Source organism: Myotis brandtii, unplaced genomic scaffold, assembly GCF_000412655.1.
Source record: "Myotis brandtii unplaced genomic scaffold, ASM41265v1 scaffold744, whole genome shotgun sequence".
In the NCBI taxonomy this organism is placed as follows: domain Eukaryota; kingdom Metazoa; phylum Chordata; class Mammalia; order Chiroptera; family Vespertilionidae; genus Myotis; species Myotis brandtii.
The window spans coordinates 1113235-1126296 of record NW_005370965.1 but is presented as its reverse complement, the minus strand read 5'-3'; the positions used below and the strand labels follow the sequence as shown (position 1 = coordinate 1126296).

The window sequence follows — 13062 nt, the reverse complement described above, 5'->3', positions numbered from 1 at the left end:
GGCAAGGGCATGTACCTTGGTTGCAGGCACATCCCCAGTGGGGAGTGTGCAGGAGGCAGCTGATCGATGTTTCTCTCTCATCGATGTTTCTAACTCTCTATCCCTCTCCCTTCTTCTCTGTTAAAAAATCGATAAAGTATATTTTTTAGATAGCCTAGAACTGATTTAATAATTGATACCCACTGGAAAATAATGCTATTCATTTATCCTCCAGGTATTTGTTGAGTATCTGCACTATACTGGCAGGATATAGTAGGAATAAATCAATCAGGCATTTTGTTAGCTAAGTCTAAATTTCTCTTGGGACAGGATTCTTTCACTTAACTTACAACGGAGCAAAGGCTATACATGAATTAAGGAGGGTATAGAAGCAGGAACAATTATTCTATATTTTCTAACATGTCTATTATACAGTTACTAAGAAAACATTTTTATTTAATGATTACTAATATTTTAGCAAGGGAATAATAGAAGTATGGGTGGGTATTTTGGAAGAGCTTGGCACAGAAAGAAAAAAATAACTTGAGTTTGGAAGAATACAGGAAGTGCTGATAGGAGTAACTACTCTTATTCTAAATTAAACAAACAATAGGAAAAATCAAAGTGCACATTTAATCTCTGGTTTTCAATGACTGTTCCAAACCTTCTTATGGTCACATGAAATTGGTCTAGTACAGTAAATTGTTTCCTTTGACAACTACCTTTTCCTTCAAATGATTATTTTAAAGTTTTGTCTTCCAAGTTCTTTAAATATGCACCCATCATATTAGATTATATTTAATCCAATCTCTTATATAACACTATCATTTTGGATTATTCTTAATTCCAGTGGAATTAGGATTTCTTAGAACTGTTTGGTTTCTTGGCCTGGGTGGCAGGCCCAAAAAAGACTTGGAAGGTACTTAATGATGGAGAGCAAGGTCTTTGGAGCCTCCACCCACAGCAGTATGGTTGGTAAGGTGTATCTACTATGATGACCAGATTTTTCCCAAATTGTTATATACACAAATCTATTTTTAACAATCATCTTTTCTTCTTTATTATTGCCAGCTCTGGGATCAAATACTTCAGGTTCTCTGTTGCTTTAAACATGCTTTAAGATCTCTCTAATTCAAATTGAAATGTCTGAAATAAGGAATGTATCATTTAAGGTTAGAGTAGATTATTTGTGCTGGGAAACTCCCAATTAACATTTCAGAATTATTTGCTAGAAAACTAATTAATTCCTTCTTAACTCCATGGAGATAGTTTGATGAAATTCATGCTCATTGTAAGGAATGAGTCAATGTAGATAAAGTACTGATAAAAATGTTTGCACATTATAAGTGCTCGAGAAATGTCAAATATTACTGTTACTCTTCTTTGAAATGAGGATTGAGAGTCATAGTTTGGCCAAGATCACATAATAATTCAATTTTATTATTTTCTTCTCTTGAATTTACCACTGACAACATATACTCACAGCAGACATAAAATAATGATGTAAAATGTTGACATAAAATGTTTGTGATTTAATAAGCATTCCTTTAAAGTGTCTAAATTGCTGGACAATTGTGTCGTAGGTAAGTCATACTGTGGAATGACATGGCTTATTCCTTACTCATGCTCCTTGCCCATCAAGATCTTTTAGAGTTTGTTTTGTATTATCTTCATTTCAGAGTTCCAGGGTGAATGAAACAGCTGCCAATAGGAATATTCCCCTTTTCTGTGGCAGAAGGAAACAGAAAGGGAACTGCTTTGAGGGGAAGGACTAGGGTGGTTTTTGATGCTTTGAGTTTAAGGGGATAGTAGCACATTAGGATGGAATTGTTTAGAAGACATTGTGTTAGGTACTATATTCAGTGTTGGGATAGAACAGTGAGAAAATAGTAAAAAAAAAAGTCCCTGTCTTCATGGAGCTTGCATATCACTGGGAATGACATCTTATCTAATAAAGAGGGAATATGCTAATTGACCCTCATGCTGTCACAAAGATGGTGATGCCCACAGCCAATAAGGAGGGAATATGCTAATTGACTGCCCCGCCCTCAAAGATGGCAGCACCCACAGCCAATAAGGAGGGGATATGCTAATTGACTTCCCCGCCCTCAAAGATGGCAGCGCCCACAGCCAATAAGGAGGGAATATGCTAATTGACTGCCACACCCTCAAAGATGGCGGCACTCACCACCACAAGATGGCCGGCAGGGGAGGGCAGTTGGGGGCGACCGGGCCAGCAGGGGAGGGCAGTTGGGGGCAATTGGGTCGGCAGAGGAGGGCAGTTGGGGGTGACTAGCCTGGCAGGAGAGCGGTTAGGCGTTGATCAGGCTGGCAGGGGAGTGGTTAGGGGGTGATCAGGCTGGCAGGCAGAAGTGGTTAGGGGGTTGATCAGGCAGGCAGGCAGGCAGGCAGGTGAGTGGTTGGGATCCAGCAGTCCTGGATTGTGAGAGGGATGTCCGACTTCTGGTTTAGGCCCGATCCCACATCCCCTGAGGGGTCCCAGATTGGAGAGGGTGCAGGCTGGGCTGAGGGACACCCCCATCCCCCATGCATGAATTTCATGCACCGGGCCTCTATTATAATATAAATAAAATATCATGATTAGCATGCTCAATAGGAGTGATAAGTACTAAAGTAAAAAAAAATAAATAAGGAAGACAGATAAGAATTTTGGGGATGTGATTGAGATTTTTAATAGGATGACCAAAGAAGGCTTCATTGAGAAGGTGACTTTGTGTAAGAATTGAAGGAAGTGAGGGAGTTATCCTTGTGGAGATCTTGGGGAACAGCAAATATGTGCCTTAATGTGTTCAAGGGACAGTAAAGAGGCTGAGCTGTAGAACAGTTGGAAGTGAGGTCAGAGGGCTTGTGGGGTTGGACTGTATAGATTAGGTAGGGCCTGTGCATCAATTAGGAGTTGGGTTTTAGCTATGATGGAGGTGGAAAGCCTTGGAGGACTTAGAGTATTGACATAATATGACTTAGTTTCATAGGCTCACTCTGGCTGCTCTATTGGGAATAGACTGAAGGGGGCCAGAGTAGAAGATCCTTTACAAGGCTATTATCTATATCCAGGTGAGAGATATGATGCACCAGGGTGGTGGCCATGGTGGCAGTGATGTAGAGTTGACAGGATGAGCTGACAAATGTGATAGTGTGTGTGTGTGTGTGTGTGTGTGTGTGTGTGTGTGTGAGAGAGAGAGAGAGAGAGAGAGAGAGAGATTAATTGACCTAGAAGGATAATGGGATTTTTTGAGTAACTGGAAGAATGGAGATAGTTTGTTCTGTTCCTATTAACTAAATAAAAGGTACTTTTGGATCAACTACCTTAAGCAAAGTTCCCAATAACAGATATGCCGTTAAGAACCTCTGTAATATGTCTTTAAAAATGATAGTGTTTATGGTCATATTTTATAATGAAAGAAGCTATTGGCAAGTCTTGTCAGGAACTCCCTGTGGAAATATCAATTGCTTTTCTTGGCTCCAAAGTATTTCCTGAACAGTGTATTATACTTTGTCCCAAGTGTGCCATTAAGGGATTTGAAAGTTTGTTCAAACATGTGTGGCATGTGAGTGCTGTCACTTAAGCCTGTCCAGAGGAGCCAAGAAACGAAAAGCAGCTCCTAGGTGGACTTTAACATGCATTAGGACTGAACCAGATGCTCAGGTAGTAGGATGGGATGGGCAGTATCTCCTGTGTACAAAGTCTTCAGCCAACACTGCTCAACTAAACAGTCCTGTCAGCAGAAAGTGTGTGTGGACAGGTATATGTAAATCTTCTGGAAAACCTCCATTATACCCAGTTGATAGCACTGGGGAATGTAATATAATTTATTTGCTGGAACAGAATTTTCCGTGCTAATATAGACTTGCTCTTTTTTATAAGGTTTAAAATAGCACTCTTTAAAGATAGCTTTTATGTTCAAGGAAGGGCTTTTCTATGTCAGTAAGTGGGGAAACTATGAAATGTTTCATGCTTGGGATTTGGGTAAGCCATATGTGATAGAAATGTTACTTAGCATTTTTATTTAGGATTTCATTGGAATTGTTTGGTTACAAGGACCCTTTCTGTGGCTGTCCAGTTTTTCAATGCATTAATATATTAACTTTAAAAGGAAGGGGGAGAAAATCTAATATTAAATAGTTTTGAACGGCCAGATTCTTGATTCTGGTAAGTTCCAGTAACTGCAGTTGATTTAATTTACAGCTCAGTGTAGACGTTTCTCCTCCTCTTTTCCCCCCTTTCTAAGGGATAGATTGCTACTTCATGATTTTGTAGGAATCAGGAGATGTCCCTGCAAGTTATGCTCCGTTCTCTACTTTCTCTTCTTTATCTAGGCATTTGTGATTTTTTTTTTTTTGCTAAAACTGTTGTTTTCAAATTGGGTAATGGTGAACTTTATGGTTATTTTGAGTTTATATTGAAATATGGCATTATAATTTAGGTATGAAGCTCTAGAGTTATTTTAGAAAAATGCATTTATTTAAATGGCTTCCAGTTTTACTCAGTTGCATTTGTATTTATAGTTCCTTCATATGGTGCTAAGTTTCAACTGCGATGATTAACTGATGACTCCTGGTCTCCAGACATAGTGGTTAATGGGGAAGAATGCAATATCATGTTGACAAGCATCTCAGTTTAGCTGGCTCTTGCTGCTTGGTAGTTACTTTATTCATTTCTTGCAATTTTTAAAGAATATTTCTTTTACAGCTGATTTAAGTCTTTCTCATTCTCTTCATAAGAGAAAAGGAAACCAATATTTATTGAGCATTTTTATGTGCCAAACATTTTGGGAACCTCTGAGGAATATAAAAAAATGAATGTGACATGGTTTGCTGCCTGGTTGGAGCAAGAAACATGCAACAAATAAATGGAATATAGCCTGGTCAAGGAACCTTGTAATGAAAGAATAGTTAAGGAATAGCAGTGGAACAAAGGAAGGAAAAAGAACATTTCTTAAGAGAGGGAAAGTAGTTAGAATCATTCACAGAAGAGCGAGGTCCTGAATGTTGATTATTTGCCAGGCAGACAAACAATGCAGAGACATTGTATGCAGTGTATGTTCATGGTGGGAGCTGTCTGTGCAAAGCTCACTCTGAATCTCTTTGCAGGAAATCTCCCATAGGCATGTCCAGGACTGCGAGCACTGGACCTAGTGCCCTAGACCTGTGTGCTTGTCACAGCTCTGCTGTTTAGTTGCTGTGGGGTTGTGACATGTATGAACCTGTTCTTTCCTCCGTGAACTGAATATTATTATTTTCCTCTATATCACCTGGGGTCATTGTGTGGGTCAAATCAGTTAGTGTGTGTAAATATGAAGAGTGATAATAAAAGCCTTAGTGTTTATTATGATTAACATTCATAATTATATTTAAACTAGTGGCCGGTGCATGAAATTCGTGCACGGGGCGGGGGGTGTCCCTCAGCCCGGCCTGCACCCTCTCCAATCTGGGACCCCTTGGGGGATGTCCGACTGCCACTTTAGGGCGCCCCCGCCTGCCGGCCTGATCGCCCCTAACCACTCTGCCTGCTGGCCTGCTCGCTCCCAACTGCCCCCCCTGCCAGCCTGCTCGCCCCCAACCTCCCTCCCCCTCGCTGGCCTGATCACCTCCACTGGCCTCCCCGACCGGCCTGATCACCCACAGCTGCTGTCCCAGCCTGGCCTAATCATCCACAACTGCCCTCCCCTCTTGGCCCCTAACCGCCTCTACCTCGGCCCTGCCACCATGGCTTTGTCCAGAAGAATGTCCAGAAGGTCTCCTGGAAGGTCTCCCAGTCTAATTAGCATATTATTAGTATAGATAGAGGCCTGGTACACGGGTGGGGGCTGGCTGGTTTGCCCTGAAGGGTTCCCCTTGGGGGGCAGGGCAGCCTGAGGGGCCTGTGGTGGTTTGCAGACCAGCTACATTCCCATGGGGGGGTCCCCACTGGGGATGGTGCCAGCCTGGATGAGGGGCTGGGGCAGTTTGCAGGTCAGCCACGCCCCCATGGGGTGAGGGTCCCTGATGGGGGGCATGGCCAGCCTGGGTGAGGGGCTGTGGGCTGTTTTCAGGCTGGCACCCCCTTCACAGAGTGGGGGTCCCCATTGGGGTGCCTGGCCAACCTAGGTGAGGGGCTGATGGCTGTTTGCAGGCTGGCCAGGCCCCCCAGTGGGGACCCTCACCCCATGGGGGCCTGGCCAGCCTGGATAAGGGGCTGAGGGCCGTTTTCAGGCTAGCCACCCCCCCTTCAGAGTGGGGGTCCCCATTGGGGTGCCTGGCCAACCTAGGTGAGGGGCTGATGGCTGTTTGCAGGCTGGCCACACACCCCCAGCGGGGACCCTCACCCCGATGGTGGCATGGCCAGCCTGAGTGAGGGACTGAGGGCCGTTTGCAGGCCCCTCCCTCGGCGGCCGGCCTGGGCGACCCAAGCCTCCCTTGCGCTCAGGCTGGCTCTGTGACTGCCACCCAAAGGCCCCTCTTTTGGCGTCAGCCCAGGCGGGTGGGAAGCTTGGCTTCCTCCGTCGCTGGGGGTGACCCAAACCTCCCGCCTGCTTCAGCTGGCTCCGTGGCCACGTCATCTTTGTCCCGCTAATTTGCATATTCCCTCCTGATTGGCTGTGGGGTGTCACGGCGGTATGGTCAATTTACAAATTTGTCTATTATTAGTGTAGATGTTCTCTACTTCATTAACTCCTCTCCCTTGTTGAACTCCCTTTATTTGAGTCTCTTCTCAGGGCTCTAGTCTCAGCTTATCTTTTCAGTTGACTCTTGGCCCTGGTACACCTCATCTTTACTTTACTGTCAACCCATTGTGGTTAATTTCCTAATCTGGATTTCAGTCCCCCAGTATACTTTTCTATCTTCAGACCTACATTTCCAGCTGCCACCTGGATGGTCCTTTATCACCTTGGACTTCCTGAGTCTAAAGACTGAATTCGTTTCCCCTATACAAATTCACTTATTAAGCTCCCTCCCATGTTCTAGGAACCTAGGCTAATAGCTTTTTATATGTTATCTCAGTTTCCACAATAACCTTATGATATTGGATACTTCTGTCCCTATTTTAAAGAGAATGAAACTGAGATTCAAAGAGATTAATAGCTTCCCCGAAGTGATATAGCTAGTAAGCAGCAGAGCCAATGATGTGAACCCAGTTTGTCGACTAGAATTCCTGCTCTTAAGCACTTTTTTTTCTGCTTCTTCACTTCACTTGCTTTACAGTAAAGACCAGACTCATTAAGTTGGCATTTGGACTCTTCATGTCTGCTTCTTCATCCTCCCTTCTCACTCTTACTGTACATTTTGGTATTACTTGCCTTTCCTAAAGGAAAGTCTGCATTTTATCTTCTTGCTTTTGCATGTATGTCCTTTCCCAGTTCAGTCTTCTCCTTTTCATGTGTTCACCTATCAAAATCCAGAGGAAGGCAGGGCAGTGTGGTGGAATAAGCCAGGGCAGGAGTCAAGTGGGTCTGTTTTCTGCTTTATTTCACAGTCCTGATCTGTTCTAGAAAGGGCTGGATCAGTTTACATTCATACCAGCAGTGTGTTGCTATACTTTTTTGCTAACATTTGCTATTGTCAGGATTTTAGTTTTTTGCTCAAATGTGGGTTAGTAATGCTATCTCATTGTGGTTTCAATTTGTATTTCTCTCATGACTAATGAGGTTGAGCACCTTTCCATCTTTCTATATTGTGTGCTTTCTATATTGATTTCAGGCCTCAAAATGGTGAATTAAGGGTTTATGTTTTATATGAGTACATTTTGTAAGCTCTTGTTCACACTTTGTTTTTTTTTCATGTTATATTCTTGTGGCTTCACTGGGAGTTCAGTGATATGCTATTTTGAGTTCTTTTATCATTATCCAACCTACTTTTTGATCCATGTGATGAATCCTTATGAAGCAGCATAGTACTTCTCGTATTTGGGGTCTTTAGGATAGAGGGGATGAAAATGTACATTAGAAAAATGAGAAGTGAATGTGGCGTTCACCTTGGGCATCTTGCAGAGCTGAAGTGCCAACCTGGCACTGCTGGATTGATCATTTCCAATAAGGTTCAGAAAATAAAGAACCTTTTTCAAACTACATGGTGAGTGTCCAATGTTGGAATCTCTGAATATGCAGTTTTTCCTTAGGAAAGAAAAAAGAAAAATCTGCTCTTTCCTTTTCTTTCTTTCATTTAGCAGAACTTTTCTATTTTCTTCAGGTAATTAAACCAGAGAGCAGTGACAAAGAAACAGAAGGTGCCTATGAATCAGATCTCCCTGAGGAAATCTGTGGAAGCCATCTCCTGCAACAGTCCCTGAAAGGTCATAATGACAGTCCTGATGTCATTATAGAGGCTCAGTTTGAAGACAGCGACTCAGAAGATGGACATGGCAACACACAACATGTTCTGGTTGATGGTGTTAAGAAACTCTCAGTTTGTGTTCATGAAAAAGGTGAGTACTGGACTGCTAGCTGACATTTTATTTTAGTAAATTAATCATGTTAGGTATTAGAATTCTCTCTGTGCTCCAGAATTAATCACACAACACATTTGGTATCTTCCCAATTTCTGACCTGTATCAGCTTTTAGGAAAGGAGGATCTTTGATAAACTTACAGCTGCTGGTTATGAGGAGGGACAGCAATGCCACTGGTGGTTTGTGTGGTCAGTGATGGCTGGCTGTTGTCATTTCCTAATAGGTTTTGAGTTGTGTTGATAGCTAACCTGAAATTTCCTGTGATGAGGTCAGCCTCAACTTATGGTTGATATAAACAGAATTAAACTGATCTTTAAAATCCTTACTAAAGCACTTCATTTTATCCTGTATTTTTCTTTAACTCAATACATTTGAAAATTATTTATATATTTGAAAATAATTTATTATAATTATTTTTGTAATTGGTGGTGGTAATGGATCACTTTAAATTTTATAGGTAGGTTATTTTTATGTAGACGAAAGAACATCCAGCCTAAAAAAAAGTATTTTTTAAGCCAAATGGATGATAATCTCTGGGAAACAATTGAGAAAATGCTCCAGCCCTAGCAACTTTGGCTCAGTGGATAGAGTGTCAGCCTGTGGACTGGAAGGTCCCGGGTTCGATTCCGGTCAAGGGCACATGCCTGGGTTGCGACCCGGTCCCAAGTGGGGGGGCGTGCAGGAGGCAGCCGATGGATGATTCTCTCATCATTGATGTTTCTATCTCTCTCTCTCTCCCTTTCCTTTCCTCTCTGAAATCAATAATAAAAAAAAAAAGTGTATGCTCTGGAGAATGGCAGTTTTGCAGCTTATTTCATACATGAGAATCAAAGGAGGAGACATTAGGAGGGTTACATGAAATTCATTGGTGGTAGATTAAGGGGGAGGAAGAAAGCAAAGCTGGGAAACCTCTGAGATTGGATAAAAAGCAAGTGAAGATTCATATACTTCTTTTACTTTGGTGTGTACAGGATAGTTGACATTTATAGCACAGAGAGATGTATGTGGAGGAACAAGGTAACAATGAGGGATTCTGGGTCTGGAAAAGAAGATTACTCTGACATTTAAAAGGTATTTTATTTTAGACTAGTGGCCCGGTGCACGAAATTTGTGCACTCGGTGAGGTGGGGATCCCCCAGCCTGTCCTATCCCCTGTCATAGTGCGGGAGCCCCGAGATCCATCGCCCCAAAGAGTGAGGCCTCCATGAGCCTCATGTCCCTGGGCCTGGCGCTGGGGGCGGGGACGCGAGCCTCATATCCCTGGGCCCAGCACCGGGGGTAGGGACGCGAGCCTCACACAAGTCCCTGACGCTGTAAGTCCCCGCCCACCCACTCCTGCTGTGCACGCAACCTCCTACTGATCGGTCTTTAACATGTGAGGGTGTCATGACCATTTGCATATTAGCTCTTTATTATATAGATGTACAAAGTCAATAGACAATTTTAAAGTTAAAGATTGATCTTTGTCAAGGAGGCTTCAGCCTAGGACATCACTACCCATCATGACCCACTTTTAGTTAGGAAGTGTTATGCTCAGACCACCTTGTGTGGTTACTTTAGGCTCTCAGGTTGTAAGGCCTTCATGCTTGTCAAGTTTAGTATGTGACTCCTTTTTAAATCACATTTACAAAGTGTCTTTTGATTTTAAACCTTTTAAAAAAGCCAGTCTTATTTCCTCTGATCAAAACTTAAGCCATGGGTCCTCTGAATGCAGAGGACAGCAATTGCAAACACATGGCAAGGAGCTGTGACCAAGGGTTCTACCTGACCACACACTGGGAAGTGTAAGGGAAAATAGTAATGAAAATTGGAATATTTCAATGTATAGATTTCTAAGAGATTTTAAATGCAGGGTGGATATTTTCCAGCCAAATTGAGTTTTATGTATATTATGAAATGGAAAAGATTGACTTGGCTAAGCTGCCTAGATTATTAGTTGTTTTTTTTTATCAGGAAGAAGTTTCTGGCACATTCCCCATTAAAGGCTAGAAGAAATGCCAGAAGATTACTAAAGGAGGATATTCAGCAGACACCCTGTGGTAGGGACTGGTGAGCACAGCTCATTGAGTTCTGGAATAAAGCTGGGGGTGATTTCAGGAGGTGTCTGCTTAAGAATCAGGCTGGTTCTCCACTGCTGACTAGGTAGTGACCTGGGACATCGAACATTTTCTGAAAGCATGTATCTCTTAACTTTCTAATTTTGAAATTCTTTTTGAATGAAGAGGCTGCTACTTTATCACTGCCCTATCAAGTGTGGTGACCTGAGGGCACCCAGGTTCTTTAGTTTTATGGCTTACTTAGATAACTAGTGGTTTCACTGTTCAGGGCCCAGCCAATTTCCTTCTGTTGTTTCTTTTTTTCTTCCTTTAATATACATGCACTTGAGAGTATATTATCGTAATGGCGTCAGTACTGTGAGTTATGTCTTTTCTATGAGAAGAGAGGGAAATAACTAGGACCCTAACTAGCCAAATCCTTCATCATTAAGATCACCAAGGGAGAGAGATACTTATAGTCTGAAGTCAGGCAAAGGAGCACTTTAAAACTTAACTATTTGGCCCCAAACTACTTTGTAGAAATGGAGTTCTGATAATTGGACTTGGCAGACCTTAGTAGCCCTTTTTTCTCCTGGGCTATGAGGTGAAGGAATAAGATGCCTTAATTTCTCATTAGTGATTGGTACCAATATAAGGGCAAGGAGATATTGATGGATGGAAGTGATGGCAAATTGGTGCCTGGGGTAGATACTAATAATTCACTTTGCCCTTTGTTTGTGTAAATGTGCTCTTGATTTGTCCTCTATTGTAAATCCCCTCCTTCTCTCTTACAAATAAATATCATTGAATGCTTTACAAGTCCACTGCATGCATGTTTTTTCTTTACTCTTTTTATGGTCTTCCTATCCTACTGTTATTTATATTGCTTCCTTACTAGCCCTGACTGAGGGAACAGCTTTAATCCTTCCCTCAGTATCTGGTACAAATTTCTCCTTCTTGCTAGCCTCTAAATAGAGAGTTTGTGAAACCACATGGCTGTTTCTCATTTCTTGCCCTCTTGATATTTAGGAAAATTGCAATTTGCTCTTTTAAAAATCATGATTTTTTTAGGATATTTTAACCAGACTCTCTTGTCTGGATAATATAAAATCTGGTTACAGTTAAGATGTTAGTACTTTTTGCACCATTTAAGGTTTTGAAATTTGTTATTGAAACAAACCATAACCTTAAGAACATTTCCTTAGACTTCTAGAAAGGTTCTTTGCTTGGTGTTGTGATTACAAATGGATTATCTTGTTTCACACTTATGTTCAAAAGAGTGTTTTTTATTTGCTTACTTTTGTTTTCTTTTCCCAAAGCAAATGTTACATAGTGCATGCATATGAATTATATATCCCTGTTTGCCCAGGAAACATTCATATTTTTAAGATAACTACCAGTTTCTCTGGTAAGTGAGTAATTGCTCTAGCTGTCTGCAACAAGTTCCTGTTGTTGCATGAAGAGAAAAAATTCTCTGGACATCTCAGACCTACACAATAATTTCTTCTAGGAAGACATGATCTGCATTGTCCTTAGCTCCTGAGAGACAGTGGGCCAAACACCGGGGCCCCTTTTGTAGGGCCAGTCCCACAGCCTCCTGATGCTGAGCTTTTACCACTTTCCAGGCAGTCATGTTTTTGTCAGCACAGAAATATGCCGTCTGTTTAGAGACTGGGGCAATCCCGATACATTTTCTTTGGTATTAAATGAGAGGGTAATGGCTGCGTGGTTTGCAAACTCCAAAGATAAAAATCATCATGTCCAAGTGATACAGCTTGGTCATATCATGTTAGTGCTCTGTGTATTTCATCATCAGAATTTTAAGAACAGTTTTGGCCTCTGAATCTTGGTGACCATGCCCTACTCAGGTTAATGAGATGATAGTAGATGTAATCACAGTTGAAATACTGAGGCAAAAAACAATGGAATTAACCTCTAAAATGTTCTTGTTTATACTTTAAATCTAATATCTTAGACCACTATAGAAAACACAAGAATATATAAGTGCACATTCTATTAGTCATTCAAGTAAGGATTAGCAAAGGTGTTCTGTAAAGGGCCAGGTAATAAGTATTTCCAGCATTGCAAGCCAGAGACAGAGACTTCTCTTTCACAACTACTCAACTCTGTTGCTGTAGTTTAAAAGCCACTGTAGGAAATATGTAATTGAGTGGACTTGGCTAGATTTGCTCTGCTGGCCAGTTTAGTTTGCTGATCTCTACTTTACACTCATGCGTGAATGAGAGGGAAATGAAGAAATAATGTCTTACTATTATTATGAAAAGAGTTTTGACCTGTGGACCAACCCTCTGACAGGGTCTCAAACCACACTTGGACAACCACTGGTTTAAGCTATTGAAAGTGATAGTTCATGCTGGACAGGACTTTAGTATATATTTTAATTATTCTTTACTGTTAGGATATTCAACACTTCATTTCCTTAGTTTTTTTTATATATTTTTTTTATTGCTTAAATTATTACAAAGAGTATTACATATTTCTCCTTTTTCCCCCCGCCCTTGACAATCCCCTGGCCTCCCCTACCCCCCAGTGTCTTATGTCCATTGGTTATGCTTATATGCATGCATACAAGTCCTTTGGT

At 41.7% G+C, this 13062-nt stretch overlaps 1 protein-coding gene across 3 annotated transcripts in view; it reads left to right on the top strand.

Annotated features, from left to right (window-relative positions):
* The window catches only part of DIS3L2 (DIS3 like 3'-5' exoribonuclease 2), a 303483-nt gene that overhangs the window by 66780 nt on the left and 223641 nt on the right, over window positions 1-13062 (top strand). For all 3 annotated transcript variants that reach the window (XM_005882957.2, XM_014530601.1, XM_014530602.1), the window contains one exon: window positions 8167-8401. In XM_005882957.2, coding sequence (XP_005883019.1) covers window positions 8167-8401 — 235 coding nt within the window. The remainder of the gene's footprint in view (window positions 1-8166; window positions 8402-13062) is intronic.